This window comes from Muscardinus avellanarius (genome assembly GCF_963383645.1).
Source record: "Muscardinus avellanarius genome assembly, chromosome: 1".
Lineage (NCBI taxonomy): Eukaryota > Metazoa > Chordata > Mammalia > Rodentia > Gliridae > Muscardinus > Muscardinus avellanarius.
Genome location: NC_137786.1, coordinates 95,464,424 through 95,490,065, shown reverse-complemented (window position 1 = coordinate 95,490,065; position 25,642 = coordinate 95,464,424). Strand labels below are relative to the sequence as shown.

Here is a 25,642-nt window from a genome sequence, read left to right as displayed (position 1 = left end):
TGGGATTACAAGTGTACACCACCACACCTGGCTTTTTTATGGGGTTTTCTATAATTAAGATAGAAAAAATAACAGCAAAACATTAACAAATAATAAAACAATTTCATAATTTAAAAAATTGCACAAGAAGGCCAATTCCTTAGCTATATAATTGGAATGTTTAGCAACTTTCAAAATCTTCTGTGAGAGGACTACTAAAACTCAGACCTTCAATGAAGACTTAGTAAAATAATAAAAGTACAAATACGGACATTATCTTCTAGACCAACAAAGACTATAACAATTTTTTTAAATTTCCAATTAGCTGAATCAGGGTTATTCACCAGCATTCTGGTATTACCACTTCCTTCAAAGTAGAAGCCATCCCTAGGTTGAATTTACTGATTTTATAGACCTGGATGGGTTTTAAATATTACTCATCACATTTTATGACCTTCCCATTTCTATGCTGTTCTTCACATCAGACAGCTCCCAAAGGACAAAACTCCTGCAACTCCAACCCAATCAGTCATACACTGAAAGTGCTCAGAAGCAGTCGTGCGGGTGGGTCCAGCCCCCACAGGTCTTGTCTTAAAGACACAGCCCTTCCTCATACCCATTCCTTACCTCACAATCTCGTAAAGCACATGAAAATAACCTGTTTCCTGATAGATCCTAGCAGAAAAATGACTTAACAATCTCTTACCCAGCTCCCTGGCTTCACACAGAGAAATAATGATTTACCTCCTTGGAGATGAGTAGCGCAGCTTTTAAATGTTCCAATAACTTATAATAAATTGCAAGTCTTGCATTCAAAATTAAAATTCTAATTGACTCCTAATTGCTAGACATCTTTGAGGTCTACATCTTAAAGTCTTTTACAACCTAAACCTTTCAAAGCATTAACTTTATAAAATGAAGAAAAGCCTTAAGTCCAAGAAGAAAAACTGGGAAAGAATAAAAAGTCAGACCAGTGTATCCTAGCAAATACTAAAAAAAGGCAATGTATATAAATAAAATTAATAAAAAAAATTAATAAAATAAAAAATACATACTTTAACTGTATTAGTAGTATTTTTTGTTCTAAGAATATTATCTACAATGGGAGATATTAACTCACCATTCCTTTAAAACAAAGAAACAAAAGCCATGTATATGCACAGCACTTACCTTAGGAACAGGATTCAGCAGAACTACACCTGATTTCTTAGTGATGACTTGTTTTGTTGTATAATGATGATCTATAAGCTGAGGGATATTTGAAAACCCAGTGCCTTCGAATCGATACAGATTCTATAGAGAGAACAATAACATACAATAAACATGAAGGCATTGTTTCATAAGGATCACATTTATCATAAGTTCCATTTAAGAAAAATTATCATTGCACAACAATGTGAATACACTGAACACAACTGAACTATACATTTAAAATGGTTAAGCTGGTAAACAAATTAAAATATAAGAAAACTTCAAAATTTACCTTGACACAAATAAATTAATTTGCATAATGAGCAAACCTAATTCAAATTGTTAAGAGAATAAAAAAAAACTATCATTTTTTAAGATACATTTTGTTAAAATGATAACCAAAAGAAACAAAGTGTGGGACACTTTCAAAGTAAGAAAGAAAAAATATGTCTCTGTCTCTGTCTCTGTCTCTCTCTCTCCCCCTCTCTCTCTCTCTTAAATATGTTTCACTTGATAAAACTTTTACTCTTACTAATAACAATGTCAAAAGTTTGAGGAAGCCGGGCGTGGTGGCACAGGCTTTTAATCCCCACGCTTGGGAGACGGAGACCGGAGGATCTCACAGGTTCGAAGCCAACCTCTTACTGTCTTAAGAGACCCAGTTTTCAAATAAAAAATATAAAATAGGAGGTCTGGAGGTACAAGGGTTCCATCCCAAGTACCACCAAAAAAAAAAAAAAAAAGTTTGAGGACGTATAAGCACTACAATAATAAATATCTCTTATCTTTATATTTTCTGTTTATTAATATAGTACTTAAATGGTTTTTCTATGCCAGGGTTTTCATGTAATATTTATTACCAAAACATTTACATATATATACATATAAATATATATATATATATATTTTTTCCTTGCGGGTCTGAGGATGAAACCCAGGGGCATTCCATCTCTGAGCTACACCCCCTGACTTATTTTTTTTTTATTTTGAAACAGGGTCTCAGTAAGTTGCAGAGGGCCTCACTAAGTAGCTGAGGCTGTCCACAAACCGCAATCCTCCTGTCTCAGCCTCCTAAATGCTGGGATTACAAGCGTGTGCCAACACACCCTGCTCTATTTATACATCTTTGATGAAGAAATACAGCATACCAATTATTAAACTTCAGAAATCAACATGTTAAAAATCTTAAGACGTTTTTAAAATTTTTCTAAAGCACTTTATTTTTTTAATTGGTGCACTATGGTCTCACATCATAATGTGGATCATGTTGACAACAGTATATATTTACACACTACTTGGTTCCCCCCCTTCCCCTTTTCCCTCCCTACCAATACTGAGTGTCCAGGTTAAAATTTCATATCACCAGAAAAACTAGCATTTCCCTAAATCCTGTCAAGATTACTGTCCTCTGTCTTCACATTTAAATAGGCCTGTAAGCCAGCAGGGCCTGATGGTACACTCTTATAATCTCAGTTTGAGAGGCTGAGACAGGAGGACTGCAGTTCTCGGCCAGCCTCAGTACCTAGTGAGGTCCTTTGTAACTCAATGAAACCCTATTTCAAAAAATAAAGAATAAAAAAATAGGGCTGGGAGTGTAGCTCAGAAGTAAAATGCCTCTTGGGTTCCATCCCCATTACTGGAAAAAAAAAAAATTAGGCCTGTAGGCAAATCATTAAATGAATGAGTTAATAGCACTAAATATAGCAAGTAAAAGTGTCCTAATTGTCATGCTTTCAATCCAAGAAGCACTGCCATAAATGTAATAAAAGTTTCCATCTGATTATTCACAAAGAGTTCAACTGTACACACAGAAGATATGCACAGATACAGATAGGGCTACGCACTATTTTTAAGAAAACTACTAAGAAACAGAAACTTTCCTATTTACAAAAGTAGAGAGTAGAATAGTGGTCACAATAAACTAGGAAGTGGGTGTAGAGGTGGAATAGAAGGAAATTCAAAAACAGGTAGTGATATAAATTATATAAGAGAATAAGTCCAACTGTTCTATAGCACAGCAAGGTAACTATAGTTTACAACAATTATTGTACATTTTATTAAGAACTAGAAGAGTTTAAAGGCTTCCAAAATATACAAAAATGATAAATGTTGAAGGAAACGCAAATGCTAATTGGTCTGAGTACACAATGTATATTGTAGTTACTGTACGAAGAAGGAAGGAAGGAAGGAAGGAAGGAAGGAAGGAAGGAAGGAAGGAAGGAAGGAAGGAAGGAGCAGAACCATAAAAACTATCTAAATCTGGATATTATTTGCATTAGTAGAAGATTATTCTCCCAGGTAATTGTTTAAAAACTCAAAGCTCCTTTTCTATAGTATTAAAGTAAGATTCTATTTACAAGAACTTAACTTACATACAATCTTTTAGATAAACACTATTGTTTTCTTGGTTAAAGAATGAGGATGCATTAAGGAGATGGAGAGCATTAAATTCATTTTAATATTTAACTATATATAACCAAACTCAGGCAGTTTGTGTTATAGTAAATTGCCTGAAGAACTTTTGTACAAAGTAGTCACACCAGCTGTGATAATATTAGCACTAATGCATAAGGGTATTTTATAAGGAGGATACTAGTATATTTGTAGATATTCATTATACCAAGCAAAATCTCTCAGCGTCTCAGATTATTTAATGGTAAAAGAGATGACCTTTGGACCTCCTCTCAGAATAATAGGTAGACTAAGTTTTTTTTTTTGTTTTTTTTTGTTTTGTTTTGTTTTGGTGCTACTGGGGTTCCTGGAAGCCCTTCTATCTCTGGGCTACAGTCCCAGACCTATTTTTATATTTTTATTTGGAAACAGGGTCTCTTAAGCCAGCGCGCACTGCTGGCTTTGAACCTATGTGACCCTCCTATCTCTGCCTCCCACATGCGGGAATTACAAGTGTGCGCCACCACGCCCGGCTAGACTAAGTATTAAGGTGTAAACCACTTTACCCAAGAAATGGTACATAGTACACTCTCAGTTATTAAATCTCCACACAAATAATAAACTTTAGATTTAAAACTATTCTAAATCTGGATATATGTAGAAAACATTTTGGAAGAACACTAGAATATAAATATATATTTTCTCAAAAAGCAATGATTATCTGTAAAGAACCCAATTATACCAAAGGGCAATCTCATATGAAATTAAGAAATGAAGACAAGTATAACGTAATAAGAACAATAGTAACAACCACAACATTTCAACCAAATACACAATTTCTTCCTTCATTTTCCTTCAGTCAACTCACAACAAAGCAGCTAGGGTGTCCTGTCTTAAAAAACTATTCCATTATTTTGTTCAAAATTCTCATCTCCCATAGAATAAAAGACAAAGTCTACCATGGTCTGTAAGATCCCATATAATCTTTTCCCTATCATCTATGCCTAGTAGCTAGCACTCTACCTCCAAAAAGCTACACCCTCAGGGCTCACTCATGAGCGCGCTCTCTCTCTCTCTCTCTCTCTCTCTCTCTCTCTCTCTCTCTCTCTCTCTCTCTCTTCCTCCCTCCCTCCCTCCCCACCCTCTCTCCCCCTCCCTCCCTCCCTCCCTCCCTCTGTCTCTCTCTCTATTTTAAAACAGGGTCTTGCAAAGTTGCTAAAGGTCTAACTTGCTGAGGCTTGAGCCTGTACCTCCTCTCTCAGTCGCCCAAGTACTGAGATTATAGGCCCGTGCCACCATGTCTAGCTCCTATTTTCTTATCTCATCTGTTACCACTTCCCCTCTTGGCAAACTCGCCTCCAACAATACTCAATTCCTTCTTATTCTGCAAAACACTATATATCTGCCTTCCTTAGACTCGCTGCCTTCCTGCTTCCATTAATTCTTTTGGCAGCCATATAACTCCCTTCCACTCTTTCATTCAATGTCACCTTTCCACTGAGGTTTACTCTAGCCACGCAGTACAGTGTACAATCTCCGGGTTCTCGCCTCAACTAAACTTTCCACCTTTTACTTATTGAATTTTTCTCGTTAGAACTTACCTATTTACTTAACTCTATCATATATATATTTACTTATTTATCTTTTTATTGTCTATCTCCCACTCTAGAGTGTAGGCTCATTAGGTGATAAATTTATCCTTTTTATTGTTGTTTTTTGTTTTTATTTTGGTGGTATTGGAGGTTGAATCCAGCGGCATTTTACCTCTGAGTTACTCCACATCACTATTCTATTTTTTATTTTCAAACAGGGTCTTCACTAAGTTGTGGAGGGCCTTGCTAAATTGCTGAGACTACCCTTGAACCTAGGATCCTCCTGTCTTGGTCACTCGAGTTTTGGGATCACAGGTATGTGCCACCACGTTCTGCAAATTTATCCTTTCTTGTGGTTGTTCAGGATAGCATCTCCATGGTTCAGAAAGGTACATGGCACATATAAACCTGTGTCAACAAACATGGAGATGAATGAAATGCAATGCAAATAAAGTGGTTGTGAAGTTGAAGAGACAAATAAGATAACTTAGAAAAACAGACTGGAAATTTCATATACAAACACATTCTTAAGACACTGAAATATAATGTTTAATAAAAGTAAGTAATAAGATGAAGTTCTCAGAGAAATAAATTTCAAATCAGTCTTTGGTATCCTGTCTTATGTGAAATTCTAATATACCTCTACAAGTGGAAAACTATTGAATAAAATAGTAGATTCAGTTTCTCTTTCTTAATTTAAGGACATGTCTAATTTTGAATTTAATTATTTAATAAAGCAATCACTCTAATGTGAGTAAAGTTCTAAGAGCGATAACGGGGCAAATTTGATTAAATCACTTTCTTAAAGATGAATATACAGTAGTAAATCTAAAAATATTGTCTGTTTATGAAGTTCATCTAAGCAAGCTGAAGATTAATAATAAAATATTCACTGAAACTGTTAAGGATCTGTTTCTTCATACACTCAAAGTTTTACATGTCATATACACACATCTACCTATCTACCTATCTATCTATCTATCTAAAGTTCTCTCTCTTTTTTTTTTTTTTTTTTTTTTTTTGCAGTACTGGGGATGGAACCCAGGGGCATTGTACCCATGAGCTACACACCCAGTCCTATTTTTAGTCTTTATATGTTTTGAAACAGGGTCTCAATGAATTGCAAAGGGCATCACTAAGTAGCTAAGGCTGTCCCTGAACTGAGATCTTCCAGTCTCTGCCTCTCAAATTCTGGGATTATAAGCTTGTGCCACCATGCCCAGCTCATAAGTTATACTTGACCTTGTACAGATCTCTATAAATTTCATCTAACTCAGCTGACCTGAGGTTGGGTTCATCTGCAGATGCATTTTCCTTAAGTTGTCTACATTGTTCTAAAAGTAATATGACAGAAAGAATAAAGACAGGGTTCGCTATGTTGTTGAGGCTGGCCTCTAGTTCCTTCTGCTCAATCTCCCAATAGCTGGGACTATAGACTAACTTCTATTTTTACTTTTTTTCAGACTAACTTTTAAATAAAAGATTTCTCTTTTGCACTATAGTTGCTATTATTAATCTCTGATGTGACCTCCAAAAGCAATAAAGAGAAAACCTTATAAAATTTCCATAGATATCTATACTGATCACTTTGTTGTTGTTTATATTATATTTTAAACATATCATGTAGCATATCAGTAAATAAGGAGTATAAATACAAAATACAGTACGACACTTTTCGGAAAATAAAAATTATATAGAAACATATGATTAAAACATTCCAAAACTGAAAGAACTCTACTGAACAAATACAGAGATATCATTATAAATCACAGATTCCGTGATACATATACTGAACTTTTACCAATAGCATGTATTACTTAGATTTTAAACAGTTATGACAAGCTGGATGAGGTGGCACATGCCTGTAATTCCAACTACTTGGAAGGCTGAGGTAGGTTTGAGGCTAGCTTGAACAATTTAGCAAGATCCCCAAAATAAAATAAAATAGGTAAAATATTTAGTATACCAAGAATTATTTTCTGAGTTATCACTGTCCTATTCAAGAATCAATCATGCATGCAGATGAAAAACATAAAACACAAAATCAAAATTTGTTGCTATATACATTTCCAGATAAATTATTATGCAAGGGAGTCAGACAAAACAGAATAAGCACTCAAAACTGAGCAGCAGTTTCTGTGAATATGTAATGTGGAATAATATGCCTGAGGAGATTTCCTGAAAAGAATAAATATTTATAGTTAGAAATAAGCAGGCTTAAGAAAAAATGAAAGAAAAAATCATTTCTGAAAGGGGCTAAAATGTATAAACTGAAATGTTAAAAGGCCTAAAGATTCCTTTTTAAATAAATACCTAAAAGTAAAATTAACAAAACATAAACCTTAACTTTCTCAAATAAAAATGGAATTGTTAATTATAAATAGCCAATTAAGTCAGTATACGAGGACTGTTAGAAAGTTTGGAGAATAATAAGTTTTTGGTATGGTTTATCCCAATTAACTCCAATTCATTCTGTAGATGTTGCCTTAGGCTTAATTTCCCTGAGTTTCTCTGTCAAGAACTTTATTAGCAGTGCAAGCTTTCCTTTATAGCACATTTTGCAATTACATAAAGTGTGTGATTTACGAATGACTCCTTAGACTCTCAGCATCGCCATTATATTCCTGGGCCTTAACTAGTACTCACTCAATTAGTATCCCCTAGAAAATAATATTAATATGATTTGGGGATGGCTTTGTCTTATTGTTAAAAAAGAAATCTAATATGAAATTGTAAGTCAGGCATATAGAAAAATATAACTTTTATTTTTACTTTAAGTTCTTATTGCCTGAATGGTTAGGGAGGAATAATATAAAATAATTCTAAGAATAAAGATAAGGCCACAACTTGGAATTAACTCTTATGTAAAAAAAAAAAAAAAAAGTGCTGCTGACTCCCTTAAAACTGATAGCATAAACTTAAAAAATAGTTCAAGCCAGACATGGTGGCATGTCTGTAACCCCAGTTCTTGAGAGGCTGATACAGGATGAGTATATGTAAATTGGATTTGTGTGTTTGGGGGGGGGTGGCTCACAGGTAGAAAGTCCCTGGTTCAATCCCTAGTAACACACACACATACACACACACACACACACACACACACACACACCTTTAACATCTTTGTTAAAATAGTTCCTAGATTGTTCTTGCTTTTGTTTTAAAATATACTTTTTGGGGTGCTTTGTTATTGTTTTGGGGGAAGGAGCTTTTGGAGCTATTGTAAACAGAATTGTTCTCTGAGTTTCTTTTTTAGATAGCTCACAATTAGCAAATAGGAATGCAAGTGATTTTTGTGTGTGATTTTGCATTCTTAAACCTCACTGAATTTGTTAATTACCACAGGTTTTTAGCAGACTTTAGAGTTTTCTATATATACAATCATGTCAGCAAACAAGGACAATATGACTTTCTCTTTCCAATTTATATACTCTTTCTTTCTCTTGACTAATCACTCTGGCTAGGACTTCTGATGCTATGTTGAATAAAAGTAGTGAAAATGGGTATCCTTGTCATGTTCTAGATCTTCGAGGAAAGCTTCCCATTTCCCCTTTCAATGTGACATTAGCTGTGGGTTTGTCAATATATGGCCTTCCTTTGTGGAAGTACGTTCCTTCCACACCTAATCTGCTGAGTTTTTAATCCTGAAGGAATATGCTGAATTTTTATCAAAAGCTTTTTATATATCTATTGAGATAATCTATGATTATTTTGTTTGATTCTGTTAATATCTTAGGTGAATCATATTTATTAACTTGTATATGCTGAAATATCCTTGCATACCAGAGATGAATTCCACTTGATCATAGTAAATGATTTTTTTTAAGATGCTATTGAATTCAGTTGCAGGTCCTAAGTTTTGTTGAGAATTTTTGCATCCATGCTCATCCATGTGTTGTTATTTGGTATAATATCAGGATAATGCTGGCCTCTTAAAATTAGCTTAAGTATAAAAGGCTTCTCTCCTTTTCAATGCTTTTGAATAGTTTGAGAAAAATTGGTAATTATGCTTTTTTAAATGTTTAGAAGAATTCTGTAGTGAAACCATGAGATCCTGGGCTTCCTTTGGTCTTTTTTTTTTTTTTTTTTTTTGGACTGGTGATTGAACCCAAGAGCATCCTACCACTAAGCTACACCACAGCTTTATTTTTATTTTGGGGCAGGGTCTCACTAAGCTTCCCAAGCTGGCCTTGAACTTGCAATGTTCCTGTTTAAGACTCCCAAGTACTAGGAGTACAGGTGTGTGCAATCCTGACTGAATTAGGAATGCTTTTTGGGGGGGGGGGAGTAATTTAAATAATAATGTTTTAATTCAAATTATCATTTTAGTAAAATAATCATTTCATTAATAAAATAATTTTATTAATATTCAGTAACAAAAATAGTCATTTATTACTGGTTTAATCTCATTGCTTACTATTGGTCCATTCAGGTTTCCTATTTCTTTATGATTCAATTTTAGTAGTTTGTATATGTCCAGGAATTCGCCCATTTCTTCTAGACTTTTTAAATTCGTTGTTGTATAGTTGTTTATAATAGTTTCTTAACAATCATTTGTATTTCTAAAGATCAGTGGTAATATATTTCATCTGTGGTTTTATTTGTTTAAGACCTTTCCTACTTCTGCTTTGACCTTTATTACTTTCTTCTAATAATTTTGTTCTTGTTTTTCTAATTCCTTAAGATGCACTGTCAGATTTTCACTTTAGAACTTTCTACTTTTTCGAGGTATTCTACCTCCAAGCTACACCCACAGCCCTATTTTTATTCTTTATTTTGAAACAAGGTCTTGCTAAGTTGTTGAGGGCCTCACTAAGTAGCTGAGGCTGGGTGTGAACCTGTGATCCTCTGATCCTCCTGTTTTAGCCTCCCAAGTCCTGGGACAACAAGAGTCTGTCACCCCACCCAGCTTCAGACCATTTTATATCTTATTTGAAAACAGGATCTCAATAGGTTGCTGAGAGCCTCACTAAATTGTTGAGGCTGGGCTCAAACTTAGGATTCTCCTATTTGAGCTTCCCAAGTACTGAGATAACAGGAGTATATACCTGGCTATAAATAGATTCTTGTTTAAATTTTCACTATTTTCTACTTTTTGCTTATTAGTATCAACAAGCACAATATATGAAGAGGAAAACTTAGTTCTTAATCATAAAAAATTCATCTCATTGTCCTATGTATTTGAAAAAAATCTCATTATCACTATTCAATAACATATTTCTTAAAACTCTCTCATGGCACTATTCTGAAAACAATTTCAAGGGACAGTCACAACAGCATACATTCCACCAAATGTTGTGTGCATGCATGTTTCCATTACTCTGAACTTCATTATGATGTATGATTACAATGCACCAATAATAATAATGATAATGATAATAATAATTTTAAAGTATATATTTTATAGTCATTTCCCTTAAAATAATATTCACATTATTTTCATTTTTAATTAAAAATACCTTTAGTATTCAAATTTAATATATTTTAAATACTTACATACCTAAATGTAATTTAAATTTGTAAGAACTATTTTTATTTTGGAGGGGAATTACACAGTATTTATTTTCAAATTTAATCTACATAGGTTATTATTAAACTTTTTTATGCTTTATTGGTGCATATAGTCTCACATAGGCAGCCTCAGCAAGTAAGGATTATTTTTAATGTAAATATTTAAAACACAGCTTGCCTAATTAAGACTTAAGATCTCAGACAATTTTAAAACATTATACTTAAGAAATTCAGAAAAACAAATTAGGTGCTCAACTTTTAAGTATTGTAGGCAATTAGCATAAACCATTCATCATTATAATACAATTATACCACAATAAACTACATCAAAATATGCATATAAACTAAACTGGAAACGTACATCAACATACTGTATGATAAAGTGTCTCCTCTGTCCATCAGAATATACAGAAAGGACGTATTCACCAGGCTTCCCATGACTCTCTCGCACCAGAAAGTCTCCTTGCTGTTTTAACAGTTCTTGTGCTTCTATTCTGGGGATTGCACCATGGTACCAGTCCTGATCCGCCAAGGGCTTTTCAGTTATGGAGATCACATCACAGAGCTGAACAAATATTGTTAAAAAACAAAGTTAGAGAAAATAAGGATTTTTTTCTGGTAAAATTCATAGCAATTTACAAGTACTTCTTACATATGTTTCTTTCACTGAGCAACTGAAAATTATATAAGACCCAGGTGTAGTGGCATATGCCTATAATCTCAATACTTAGGAGGTTAGGACAGGAAGATCACAGGTTCAAGGACAGTCTCAGCAACAGTAAGACTTTCAGCAACCTAATGAGACCCTGTTTCAAAACAAAATATATAAAGACCTGGGGGTGTAGTTCAGAGGTAGACTGCTCCTGGGCCCAACCCCCAGTATCTCTCTCACACACAAATGGTTAAATAAAGATTTGAAATTTTCATTTTTTATTTTTGCAGGTCTGGGGAATGGAACCCAGAGGCATTTGATCTCTGAGCTATACCCCTACCCTATTTTTTATTCTTTATTTTGAAACAGTCTAACTAATTTGCAGAGGGCCTCACTAAGTAACAGAGGCTAGCCACGAACCATGATCCTCCAGTCCCAGCCTCCAGAATCCTGGGATTAAAAGTGTGCACCACCACACCCGGCGATTTTCATAATTTTAAGAAAAAATATTTTCTGAAGTACCAGTGTTGAAGTTTAGCACAAATATACTCCTTCAATACTTTGTTTTACTCTAGTTATCATATATAAGTACAAACAATATTAATATTTTGAGTTAGCATTGATAATCTTCACTATATCATAAATATATTAAAGTTTATCAACAAGTTTATAAAAAGTGATATCAAGGAAATTTATTACAAAACTTTACTTTTATTTAAATTAAGTTATTTTTATGTAACTAATTCTTGATCACATAGCTATAGATTATCCACATCAGGTGTTTCAGGAACACTATTTCAGGATTTACTTGAAGCTGCCTTCCTGTTCATTTCCTCACTAACCTAACTTTCTTCACCAATACTTCTGCCACAGGGCTGGTCCTGCTTTGGCAAAGCAATGGCAGATAAACCCCTGGGAGAAATAGCATTGCTGAAAATAACCAACATGTAATTACCAGCATGTGGCAAAACCAGGGAAAGATTATTAGCCATAAACAAAGCAACAAAAGCAAATTACCTTTTATTTTAGGTCAAATCCTAATATGAACAGCAGAGAAAATTAAGAGTTAACTATATTCTCTTAACTTTTTAAATTAACAATAGATATAATCACATTTTCTGATGATAAGTAAAAAGCATTGCTGTTATATTTTAATTACCCACCGGAACTAAACTGCCCCCAGATGGTAAGAGTACTTGATGGGTAAAGTGTAATAATTTGCATTAACTCTTAAGGTTTTCAAAATTCAATATACATCAAGACTCATGAGAATATAATTTATAAGCTGGAATAATCAGAAACAATAGTAAATGCCATAGTTTAGTCTGAAATGCCAACCAAAGGCCTTTAACTAGAAGGCTTGGTCCTTAGCCTGTAGCATTCCAAGCAGCTGTTAATCTTGAGTGGGGCCTAGAGGAAGGAAGTAGGTCACTGGGGATCTTGGGACTTAGGCACTTCCTGTTTCTCTGCTTCCTGGCTGATATGAAGTGAACATCTCTACTAAGCACTGCTACAAGGATGCATTATACCACTACAGGCCAAAGGCAATGAAGTCAACCAACCATGGACTAAAACTTCTAAAATCATGAGCCAAATTAACCTTTTCTTCTCATAAGTTTTTTTTTTTTTTTCACAGTGTAGTTTGTCACCATGATAGAAAGCTGACTAATACAACAAATAAAAGCCAAGTATTCACATATAAGGTGGGTTTTCTGTTCTTTGTTTGGTACTAGAGATTGAACCCAGGAGCAGCCTGTCTCTGACCTACATCCCCAGCCCTTTTAAAAATTTTTATTTTTAAATTTTGAAACAGGATCTTGCTAAGTTGCTGAGAGTCTCCTAAAATTGCTGAAGCTAGCCTTGAGCCTGTGATCCTTCTGTCTCCACCTCCCAAGTACTGGGTTTATAGGCATCTGGCTCACATGAGATTTTTTTTTTCCCCAGTAGTGAGGATGGAACCTAGGGGCATTCTATCAGTGAAGGAAGGGCCTTGCTAAGTAGCTAAGGCTGTCCGCAAACCACCATCCACCGGTCTCAGCCTCCCAAATGCTGGGATTACAAGACTAAGCCACCATGCCCAGCTCACATACAAGATTTTACAGGGTGATATCATGAATTCTATGCAGGACTAAAGAACAGTAACTTTGTAGTAAATGAAAACTAGTTTTTACCATAGCCTTCATTATTTTTTACCACTGAAAAGGCCCAAAACTTACTAGACAAGCCCCATTTCACATTATCCAAAACTCAATCTACTAATAACAAAAAAGAAAATGAGAAGTCCCAAATGGGCCTAAAGAAAAATGTACATTTTGGTTTTGATTTCTTCCACTTAAGACATTTAAACATTTTTAAATATTTAAATTATATGACTGTACGTGGAAGGTTTTATAAGAAAAATAACTTTTTTCTTTTAGTACTAATTATGATAAAGATAATATTTCAAAAAATTTAATGTATTCTCCAAACTGCATTTAATGAAAAAATTATGTAATGAACCAGCTACACTGCTTATATGTAAAAGAACACTGCTTTTACATATAAATGCATAATCCACCCAAAATTAACTTTCTTGCATACTGATACTAATAATTTATAATCCTCAAAGAAAGTAATCAATATTTTCCAAAATGTATCACCATACGTATAAGTATAATCAATATAAAAATGTTTACTATAATAGATATATTTTGTAAATGGCAAAAGTGAAGAGAAATTTAATGTAACATCTTTGCAAAGGACTTGTTTTTATCATTCTCTCACAGAGATCTACATAATAATAAAGCATCAGGATGTCATGTGCTTGGTTTCTTGTTTTAGGCAAACTACCAACCCAATTCTGCATTTTATTTATTTATTATTTATTTATTCTATTTTTTATTTTTTTATTTTTATTTTATTGGGTGGTACTGGGGTTCCTGGAAACCCTTCTACCTCCGGGCTACACTCCCAGACCCATTTTTATATTTTTATTTGGAAACAGGGTCTCTTAAGCCGGCAAGGCTGGCTTCGAACCTGCGCAATCCTCCTGTCTCCGCCTCCCAAGAGTAGGGATTACAAGAGTGCGCCACCATGCCCGGCTGCATTTCATTTATTTAGAAGTGGGAGATGCAGAATTTGGAGATTTAAATCTGAAAGGTGTCTGAAGTACAAAAGCTCAGCTAACACTCAAGAAATTCACAAAAAATTTTGAAGATGATTAATATGTTTGGGAAAAATTCAAACCGAGAAAATATCTAAGTTTTGTGCTTTACTCTTAGTTTTCTAAAATATAAGTGGGAAAAACCTCACATTGCTCTCTTATAGAAATTATACTTCAATCCTAAGGTTTATTAGTTTTGTAAAGGTAGAAAAGGAGCTCAGAGATGTTTCTCCTTCATTCCCTTGACAACACAATTGTGAAATGTAGTTTTAATTTAAAGTGAGTCTGTGTTATATAAACATTTGCATAAACGTACATGCTGAAAAGTCACCTATACCTGGGTCTTCAGATCTTTCAAAGATTTCTCTAGAAACACGGGAAATGACATTTTTATTAAAACTGCAGTGAAATTCTAATACAATTTTGTAGGCTTGCTAGTGATAGAATGTATAACGTATCAGCCACAGAATCCAACATTATGGGTGCTCACGATGGGCAGGAAGAAAGAGACTTTTGACCTCAACTGGCTCATCTTCCTAAACATCAGTGGGGAGCCAGGCGTGGTGGCACAGGCTTGTAATCCCCACGCTTGGGAGGTAGAGACAGGAGGATCATGCAGGGCTCTAAGTCAGCTGCGCTGGCTTAGGAGACCCCTGTTTCCAAATAAAAAGATACAAAATAGGTCTGGGAGTGTAGCCTGGAGGTAGAAGGGCTTCCAGGAACCCCAGTACCACCAATAAATAAATAAATAAATAAATAAATAAATAAATAAATAGAAAAAAAAAAACTAAACCTCAGTGGGGAAAGACTTTTCCTTGGTTATAAGTTATCTGATGAGAGTTTTTTGCCAAAATGAGCCAGAAAGCCTCATTTTTAAAAGTATGCTTAATCTAATACTCTTAATAAATCATACTTAATAAGACAAATTTTCCTGACTTACTTGGCTAACCATTTAGTTGGTTATTTTCTCCAGGTCTTGTGGTTCTTAAAGAATATTCCATCAAAAATATATTCAGTTTAATGAAATAGATTGATTTACATGAGAAGGCAATACTAGAAAATTAAAGTACATTTTTCCCTTGGGGAAAAAAAAAAGAGACCATTTTTTTTCTCCTTACCATTATCTCAGGCTAATTGTCAAATTCATAATAAATATTTCTATGACATTATCTTATAATGACATTATCTCATAAGATGAGCTTCTTTTAAAAAGACAAAAGCAAAGTGTTGAAAACAAAAACAAAAACAAAACACTCTATGTTCTATTAAAATTAAACACCCTAATAAAACATCATAAAAAAACAAAAACTAAAAACTAGAACAAAATATAGCATCAAAAGGGGGGAACAGCCCAGTCCTGTAATCCCAGGACTTGGGAGCCTGAGACTGTAGGATCAAAGCCTTAAGGCCAGTCTCAGAAACGTAGCCAGAACCCGAGCAACTCATCAAGATCCTATATCAAAATAAAAATACATAAAAAAGGGTGGAGATGTGGCTCCAAGGTAGAATGTACCTGAATTCAATCCCCAGTACAAACAAAACAAAACAAAACAAAACAAAACAAAACAAAACAAAACAAAAAACTCAGCATGGAAAATCATCAAGTAAATCTCCTACTGAGCTTGAAAAAATGAAACATCAATACATTTTAAAATAAAAATATAAAAAAGGAGAAAAGTTCATGAATTAAATAACCATGAGTTCAGAAAGACATCTGTAGAGTCTGAAAGTCAAAAGTCAAACTTCTAGGGACAGATTCATGTTATACCTTTTTCTTTAAATAAATCACTTGCTTTTGTAAAAATATATATGTATATATAAATTTTTGATAAGTATAAAATGACATTTAATTCTTTTCTATTCTCACATCAATTTAATTAACTTAATAGCCTAGGTAATAAATTATTACAAATCAAGTTTATTAATATCCTGGAGTGACTACAAATAATTTACATAATTCTAAATAATTTTCAAAAGTTCCCTAGGACTCTCTTAAATTTTTCTTTTAACAGCACTGGGGATGGGACCCATTCTACCTCTGGGCTACACCCACAGCCCTATTTTTTATTCTTTATTTTGAAATAGGGTCTCACTAAGTTGCTAAGGCTGTCCACGAACCACAATTCTCCTATTTCAGCCTCCCAAGTACTGGGATTATAAGCATGCACCACCATGCCCGGATACACCCTCTTAATTTTAAAGTTATATAACATTTGGAAATTTTAGAAGATATAAAATCAAATGTCACATCATCAGGAGAAAGGGAATCACCTGGAGGGAACTACATGGCCTACTGAATAGGAATATGCATCACTAACAGCAAATGCTATTTTCATTGAAAGCAAAATATGGCCACAGATAGGAAAAGTGTTTTGTACACCATTTAATGTTTGATAGTTCAACACAAAATCCTTACTATAAAATTAAAACTTAAGAAACAATGTTCTTCCTGCCAGTATATTTTTTCATTTTCTAAATAGTTAGTTTGGATTTGTTGAATGAGTTAATTCTTCTTTTCTTTCTTTCTCTTTCTTTCTTTCTTTCTTTTTTTTTTTTTTTTTTTGTGTGTGTGTACTGAGGGTGGAACCCAGGGGCTTTTCTACCTTTGGGCTATACTCCCAGACCTATTTTATACTTTACTTGGAAACAGGGTCTCACTTAGTTGCTGAGAGCCTCACTAAGTAGTTGAGGCTGGCTTCAAATCTGTGCGATCCTCCTGTCTTAGCCTCCCAAGCCTGGGGATTACAAGCATATGTCACTATACCTGGCGAATGAGTTAATTCTTAAGACAATAAAACAAATTCTGGCTATTTGGTCTTCAAGGTCATTTGTATTCAGGCTGCATAAACAGGATGTAAACTAGTTAGAACAGTTATTCAGTCTTGATTGGCACTAAGGATTATCTGTAATTTACATATTCTATGTTTGTTTACTGATAAAGTAAAATTAGTCATTTTTTACAGGCTGATATCATTAACCAAAACAAAGATACTTTATCAAACGTTTACTTTCCACAATGAAACTAGCAACAAAACTCTTATTCATAAATTTCTTAATTGATAATTTTCATACTACTGGAGAATTTGAGTTTGTTTGGTCTTCAGCTAACAACAAAACTGTTCTCTAGATAGTGACTATATAGAGTTTATGCCAATCATAAATCAACATTCATATGCAAATTTAAAACTCTATTAAACAAAGACTACTAAACCAAATTTGAATATAAACTTATACTTCCACAACTTCTCACTTTTGGGATCACATTTTTGTGAATTTTCTTGAGTGTCTAATAAGAGACACTATCTCTACCAAATATATATTTTTCTAAACTTTCATCTGATCTAACAATTCTGTTTCCTTCAATACCCCTGGTTTCCTCTGACTTCTTTTTTCTTTGGCTTCTGTAGTTATTTTACTCATCTTCCCTTTTTTAGAAATTACATTCTTTTCTCTATTATTTTTGTGCATGCACTTTTTCCAATTGTACTTGTGACTCTCATTGTCTCATCATTTCATGGTATTTTTACTAGTCTTATTCTTTTGGTATTAAATATTTTTAAGTTCACATACTTTATGTATAAAATATGTCACAATATCAACACATTTTTATCAATAAACTATTCAGTGCCAAAGTCATATCACACATTTCAATTAAAACTATTACCAGATAACTGCAATGACTCAAAATGCAATCATATTTCAGTAAATTTAAACATTTATCATTAAGCTGGGAATGCCTGTGTGGAACATAGTATCAGTCTGATCCGTGTTGTCTCCTTTAAGCATTTGAGCAAACATATAAAAGAATATACTTGGTCTCTTATAATAAAAATTATAGAAAATAAATTTCAAGAATCTTTTCTTGAAAACTATATATGATAATACAAGTGATTCAAAACTTAAAATTCAGAAAATAATATTTAACATTCTTAAATTGACTAACTGTGCAGAATATGGTATATTATTTTGATATAATGCATAAATAACTTCCTTTTCCTTTATTATCAACTTCTTTACATTTTACTGGCTGGGGAAGTAAATTAATATTTAAAGTATTTAAAGTATTAAGTCATTAAGTAAATTAATATTTAAAGTATTAAGTCGATTGACTTAATAATTGAAAAAACTAAAGTTTTGATATATATTTAACTCAAACTTAACATAGTCATGTTAAGCATAAAGTTACTCTGTTTGACTCAAAGTTGAACATTGCAAAATACAAGCACTTTATATTATGTTTGAAAATAACTACATTTTTCTTTGCCAGTGGTAGAAGACAAGCATTATAACACTGACATTATATAGCTGAATTATAATTTTATAAAAAGTACCCAAGCAAAACTTACTTGTGCTATTATTATTAAAAGAAGCATATTTTTATTTTGCAGCATTCTTATTTTATAAATTCTAGTGCAAAGTAGTTCTAAGATTAAGATATCTATGTCAATAGACTATATAAAAATACAATTTTTTTTTTTTGATGGTACTGGGGTTTCTGGAAGCCCTTCTACCTCCGGCTACACTCCCAGACCTATTTTATATTTTTATGTGGAAACAGGGTCTCTTAAGCCAGCGCTGCTGGCTTCGAACCAGCAAGATCCTCCTGTCTCCGCCTCCCAAGCGCGGGGATTACAAGCATGTGCCACCACACCCAGCGAAAAATACGAATTTTAAAAAGACCAAGTTGAATAATTTAATACATTTGATATTTAAAGACCAGATCTTTGGGACCAAAATGTGCTTTAATCTGGCTTAAAAGAACATTTTTTAAGGAGTGCTACTATGGGAGGGGCACTGTGAAGCAACCAGTATTCACAAGTGGCTGGAAGATAGAATGAGAGGTTTGCTTGATCACCCCAGACATTCTGCAAGTAATGAGGTGGCCTGGAGAAAGGGCAGTATTCCTGAATAGACTGGAACAGATCTTATTAAACATAATCCCTTTTGAAAGGCTTTCAATTGAAATGGACCCTCATGATTGCCAGTACGCTTTCCAAAGGTGCAATTAGTACTGTCTAAATGTTCTGGCCTTGGCTTCAGAAGAAATATCTGGGAAATAGTTTTGAATGCAAAATTTTAGCCTTCTGAAGGTTAAAAGATGCTGGATGTGAAGTGGTCTCAGGGCTCTAAGATACCAATGATAGGTTATTAGCTACTTTAGCAAAATGAATGGAAGAGCACACACTTGAACTGAAATAACATATTAAAATGCTACGCTAATAATAACAATAGATATTAAAAATCTGACATATCAGCCACAATATACAGTAAACGCCACAATATACAGTAAATAGCTACCAGCTAATTATCTTATATTCTTCCATCCATTAAGATCTAAGTGTTCCACTAGTCTTTAAAGGTAGCTCCACATGTTAACCACACTGTTATAAACACTAAGACAAATAGGTACAGCAAGTAAGAAGACTATTATTAATTCTAATTTCATTTTCCTAGGTATAACACATATGGTTTCTTTTATCTAAAAGAATGCTTTAAAGTTCCAATGTTTGTATGTTCATTTGAATAAAGAAACAGTGAGTCATAGTTGTTGCTTTTTCAATATTTTAAATATCTACATAAACTTGGACTGGAAAATGAGTTTATCAGTAATGACACTAAAAGCATATTCAAAGAAAAAAAGTTGTTCATCAAAATTATAAAATTGTGTGTGTTAAAGGATACACATATTGCAATAAAATGAACAACTGACCAGGGGGTGGTAGTGCACACTTATAATCCCAGCATTTGGGAGGCTGAGACCAGAGGATCGCGGTTCACAGACAGCCTCAGCTACTTAGTGAGGCCCTCCACAACTCAGTGAGACCCTGTTTCAAAATAAAGGAAAAAAAAAATAGGGCTTAGAGGTGTAGCTTGAAGGTCGAATGCTCCTGTGTTCCATCCCCAGACCCGCAAAAATAAATAAATAAATAAATACCTTAACTATGTTAATTTGGCAAATATCTTAAGGCTTTTTTTAATAAGGTAAAAATCATTTTAAGCAAATGAGTTAGGTGTCGTGGCACATGCCTATAATCCCAGTACTTGTGAGGCTGAGACAGGAGGATTGCAGGTTTCACATGCCTATAATCCCAGTACTTGGGAGGCTGAGACAGGAGGATTGCAGGTTTAAAGCCAGCCTCAGCAGCTTAGTGAGGCTCTCAGAAATTTAGTGAGACCCTGTTTCCAAATAAAATTTAAAAATAGGTCTCGGGTGTAGCCCAGAGGTAGAAGGCCCCTGGTTTCCACCCCCAGTATCACAAAAAAATAAAAATAAAGAATAATATAAAAATAGAAAAGGGTTGGTAGTGTAGCTTGGAAGTAGAATGCTACTGTGTTCAACCCCCAGTGTCAAAAAAAAATAAAAATTAAAAAAATAAAATAACTGAAAGTTTTCATCTATTTTACTTTAACTGTATTAACACAATCTGAAAAATACTATATTATGGCAAAAGGAATTTTTAAATTCTGATTGTTAGATTTCTTGGATTATTATGCTTAATACATTCACATTCACAATAATGTATTAATTAGTATTGATTTTGATTACTTGTGTAATCAAATTTGATTACTTGTGTATTTGATGAGAAAGCCTCCTCCAAATAAATAGAAAGTTAATGCTTACAAAAATAGCTCCATGGGTCGGGATGTAGCTCAGTGGCTAAGCACCTGCTCTGCAGGTGTGGCGGTCAGGGTTTGATCCCCAGTTCCAAAAAGAAAAATAGAAAAAAAACAAACCCATGTACTTATTCATTAGCATATCTTGGTTGGCAAAACTGCTGTGACTAGCGATAATTAATATTTTATGTATCTCTGTGACATGCCCAACCCAGGTTTTGATGAATATAGCATTTTAATTTTATAATCAAAATGTTCTTAAAATAGCTGGGCATGGTGGTGCACGCTTGCAATCCCCGCGCTTGGGAGGCGGAGACAGGAGGATCGCTCAGGTTCGAAGCCAGCCTTGCTGGCTTAAGAGACCCTGTTTCCAAATAAAAATATAAAAATGGGTCTGGGAGTGTAGCCCAGAGATAGAAGGGTTTCCAGGAACCCCAGTACCACCAAAAAAAAAAAAATGTTCTTAAAATATGAACACATAAACTAACAATTTTTAAGCACATACACATTAAACCCTATTATAAAAATGTTGTTTTAATAGTAAAGAAGTTTTAAATATTATTCTTCTAGTATGACTTCAGAGAACATAAATATAAACCATTCCCATGATTATTTTTATGTAGTAAAAGAAGCCTATGACACGGTAGTCCTGCCCTATTCATCTTTTTACTGTCCATAGTTTCAGTTATCCAGAGTCAAGTATGGCATTATTTCATTTCACACCATAACAAAAGAAAAGTGAATACATTAAGTAAAATATATACTATATTGCTGTAATTATTGTTATATCAACATAACTACTGTTATATTATTATAAGTATTGTTATTATTGTTGTTATAGTATATAAGATATACATATACTGCTATAATTATTGTTTCAATATTATTATTAATTTTTTTGCCTAATTAGTAAATTTTGTGATAGTTAAGTATATAAAGGAAAAAAATACCTATAGGGCTTAATACTATCTACAGTTTCAGGCATCTGATAGGAGGGTCTTAAAAATGCATCCTCTGCAGAAAAGGGGATGGACCTACTGCACAAGATTATTTCTGTCCTCCCTATATCAATATTACATGATATTTTACTATACATGTAAGAACTGATTCATATGCATGCAAAAAGTTGAATTATGCTCTTAATTTTCTATTTAAGTATAAATTTATATACATCAGAAAGAAGCAAGACAATAATCATCTTCAATAGCACATAACAGTTAATTCTACTTACTGCTGAAGAGCCAAGTGCAGATTTTGGAGATCTAATTATCCCAGCAATTGAATGACGAATAGATTCAAATTTGGATAGTCTCTCCTTTCTTTCCTGGAGGAATTAAGAAGAAGTCTTCAGCAATAATAAACTATCCAATATATACACATTTTGTAGTTAGGTATTTATCCACAGCTTATCCATCATTTTTTTCACTTAAATCAAATATAAAATTACTAGTATTAAGGAAAAAATTACTCAATTATTACAAACTCTATAGAATTTTACTTTCTTGATACCTCAATAAATGTACGGATTTGGAAAAATTCAAATAGATTTCAATTAGATGGAAAAAAAGAAATGCATAGAAAATTCAAGAAAAACCAAGTATTAAACAACATGTAAGCTGGGTATGGTGGCACACACTTGTAATCCCAGCATTCAGGAGGTTGAAACCGGAGGATCACGGTTTGCAGACAGCCTCAGCTACTTCGTGAGGCCCTCCGCAACTTAGTGAGACCCTGTTTCAAAATAAAGAATAAACATAGAGCAGGGGATGTGCCTCAGAGGTCAAATGCTCCTGGGTTCCATCCCCAGACCTGTTAAAAAAAAAAAAAAGTACACACACACCAAAACCACACACACATAAGCTATAAGCATTTTTTAATGTAAGTAAATTGCACTTAAGAACTAAGTAAGTTTCCCAAAGATTCACATAAGGATGATAATGATGTTGATGATATTGACAACTACAAGATGGAGGGGTTGGAAGACGAAGGCGGCAGGCGCAGAATTACACCTGAAAAAAGTCAATCTAGCTTGCTATTTGCTGCAAGATGTCTATTTTTTAATATTATTTATCTCTACTAAAAATATTTTCCTGAAAATTCTAAAATATTCAAATCTATTTTAAGACCCCAGGTGAATGGGATATGAAGAGGGTAGGAAATAAGGTGGAAAAAAACAAAATTGAGAAGTAGGAGGTAAAGAGAACAGTAGGAAAATGTAAGGGTTCGTAGTGAAAGACTTGGTCAATTTCTCTATAACAACTACATTTCAACTGTTAATCAGCAATAGGCAAAAGAACAAGAGATCTCATGTCAAGTGCAATGTTTCCATATGTCTTCTATCAGTAGTGAAGTTTAAATTTGTGAAAAAGAACTAAAGCAGGTCACAAATAATACCTTTTGTTCCCGTAACCTCTATCCTGTAGTGTTAGTTCCTGCAGTAATAAATATGGGCATGTTTATTATAAGGATACAGTACCTTATAACTTTTACCTCTCCACTTGCCTACTACTACTTTATTTACTATTCCTTTTAACAGTTGTAGTGATAAGAGTCTCGATTATTCTATACACATATACACAATCATTTAAAGCAATCTCAGGAAAACCTTTCTAAAAGAGTAGATGATTCCAACTTCTTTTTTGCTATCATATTGCTAATTTGCTTGTGATACTATGTAAATCATTAGCCATGTATAAAATGGATAAAAAATATAAATCTTCATAGGGGTCTTACAATTAAGTTACTATAAATCATTAAAAATTAACACTTTAAAAGTGCACTTAATTTTCACATACTTTTATAAAATATATCTTTATCATAGTAAAAATAATCATCACCTTAGGAATATAAGCATGAGCACTCATACTACATCCTTAATTACAGTATAAATTCAAGGTGAATGCCAATTTTACTTTTTATTAAAAACACCAAAACTAGCTGGGCATGGTGGTACACGATTGTAATCCCAGCATTTGGGAAGCTGAGACAGGAGGATCATGTTTCATGAACAGCCTCAACTACTTAGACCCTTTGCAACTCAATGAGACATTGTTTCAAAATAAAGAATTAAAAATATGTCTGTGGGTTTAGCTTGAGGTAGAATGCCCATGGGTTCCATCCCCAGTACCGCAAGGAAAAAAAAACAAAAACAAAAAAACCACCATAACTGAGCCCCAACCAGGACTGAAGGAAAGACAGCCTCAAAGCAGTGGCCTTTCTTCAAAGCATGCCCACACTCCTCAACTTATATGGGGGGAGGATTGTTTGTTTGTTTGTTTGTTTGTTTTTTGTGTAGATAGATAGATAGATATAAAATATATATATATATATATGTTTTATATCTACTTCTGGTGTTTGAGAAGTCTTCTAAAATAAAAACTGGCAAAAAAAAAAAACAAAACAGAACCAGGATATAGAGAAAGAAAACATGGGGAGTAAACCATACACCACTTCTGAAATTAGATTTATAGAGAAATATAATATGATGGGATGAGGAAGGCATATGAGAAAGAACTGACATAGCTATAGTTTTTCCAATCCCCAGTCCAATTTATCCCTTTGCTTATTCCTTTGGGAAATTTCTTTCTACAACTTCCCTACAACTCTGTGGTTGTGGAAATGGCCATTTTGCTGTTGTAACTACTGACAGAAAAATGAGATGAAAGTGCTATTCTCCCCTGTTTGGTAGTGAAAGTTTCATGAGAAGGCAGTAGACCCTCTACTGTGCTTTCAGGCTTTTCCTCTAAGTCAGTTCTCTCAAGGTACCAGAGGGACTATTATTCCTACTTAAGAGTATTAAGGAAAAAGAACTGAAAACTACATGAGAGGTTATGCAAAAACACAGAAAACTCAGAAGAGAATTTTATTTTATTTTATTTTTGTGGTACTGGGGTTCCTGGAAGCCCTTCTACCTCCGGGCTACACTCCCCGACCTATTTTATATTTTTATTTGGAAACAGGGTCTCTTAAACCAGCACGGCTGGCTTCGAACCAGCACAATCCTCCTGTCTCTGCCTCCCAAGCGCGGGGATTACAAGCGTGCGCCACCACGCCTGGCCCAGAAGAGAATTTTAAGTACTAGAAAGCATTTTATTTATATGTGAAAGAATCATAAGCATTGTGATGATAACATTAACTCTCAAGTTTTACCTTGGGCATCAAACCCTGGAAAGGAGAACAGAATTCTTTCCCTCAAACCCCTTTAAAATTTTCTTAAAAGGTTAATGTTAGAATTACCCAATGGATTAGAATTATCTGATAATTAAATCCTAAAATTGTGATTGTTACAAAGCATTATATAGCATGTGTTTAAAAGGATGCAATTAGTAAAAACATCTTTTTCTTTAAAGGTATTTTTAGGTAGATTGATTTTAAAATGCACTGATAACAAAAATATTATTAATCTGTAATCACAATACATGGGAATATGAGATAGGAAGATGGCAGGTTTGAGGCCAACACATCGCAACTTAGTGGGACCCTGTTTAAAAAAATAATAATAACACATGACTGATGGTATCGCTCAGAGATAGAATGTCCCTGAGGACTACAAATATTACTACTACTACTACT

The 25,642-nt window shown here is 33.8% G+C and overlaps 1 protein-coding gene across 3 annotated transcripts in view; it reads right to left on the bottom strand.

Moving 5' to 3' along the window:
* The window catches only part of FER (FER tyrosine kinase), a gene marked incomplete at both ends in the record, with an annotated part of 398,115 nt that overhangs the window by 249,049 nt on the left and 123,424 nt on the right, over positions 1 to 25,642 (bottom strand). For 2 of the 3 annotated variants that reach the window (XM_080719603.1, XM_080719604.1), the window contains 3 exons: positions 1,150 to 1,272; positions 11,023 to 11,226; positions 22,302 to 22,394. In XM_080719603.1, coding sequence (XP_080575729.1) covers positions 1,150 to 1,272; positions 11,023 to 11,226; positions 22,302 to 22,394 — 420 coding nt within the window. Of the gene's footprint in view, positions 1 to 1,149; positions 1,273 to 11,022; positions 11,227 to 22,280; positions 22,395 to 25,642 lie in introns of all 3 variants that reach the window. The other variant, XM_080719602.1, reaches the window with a different exon arrangement.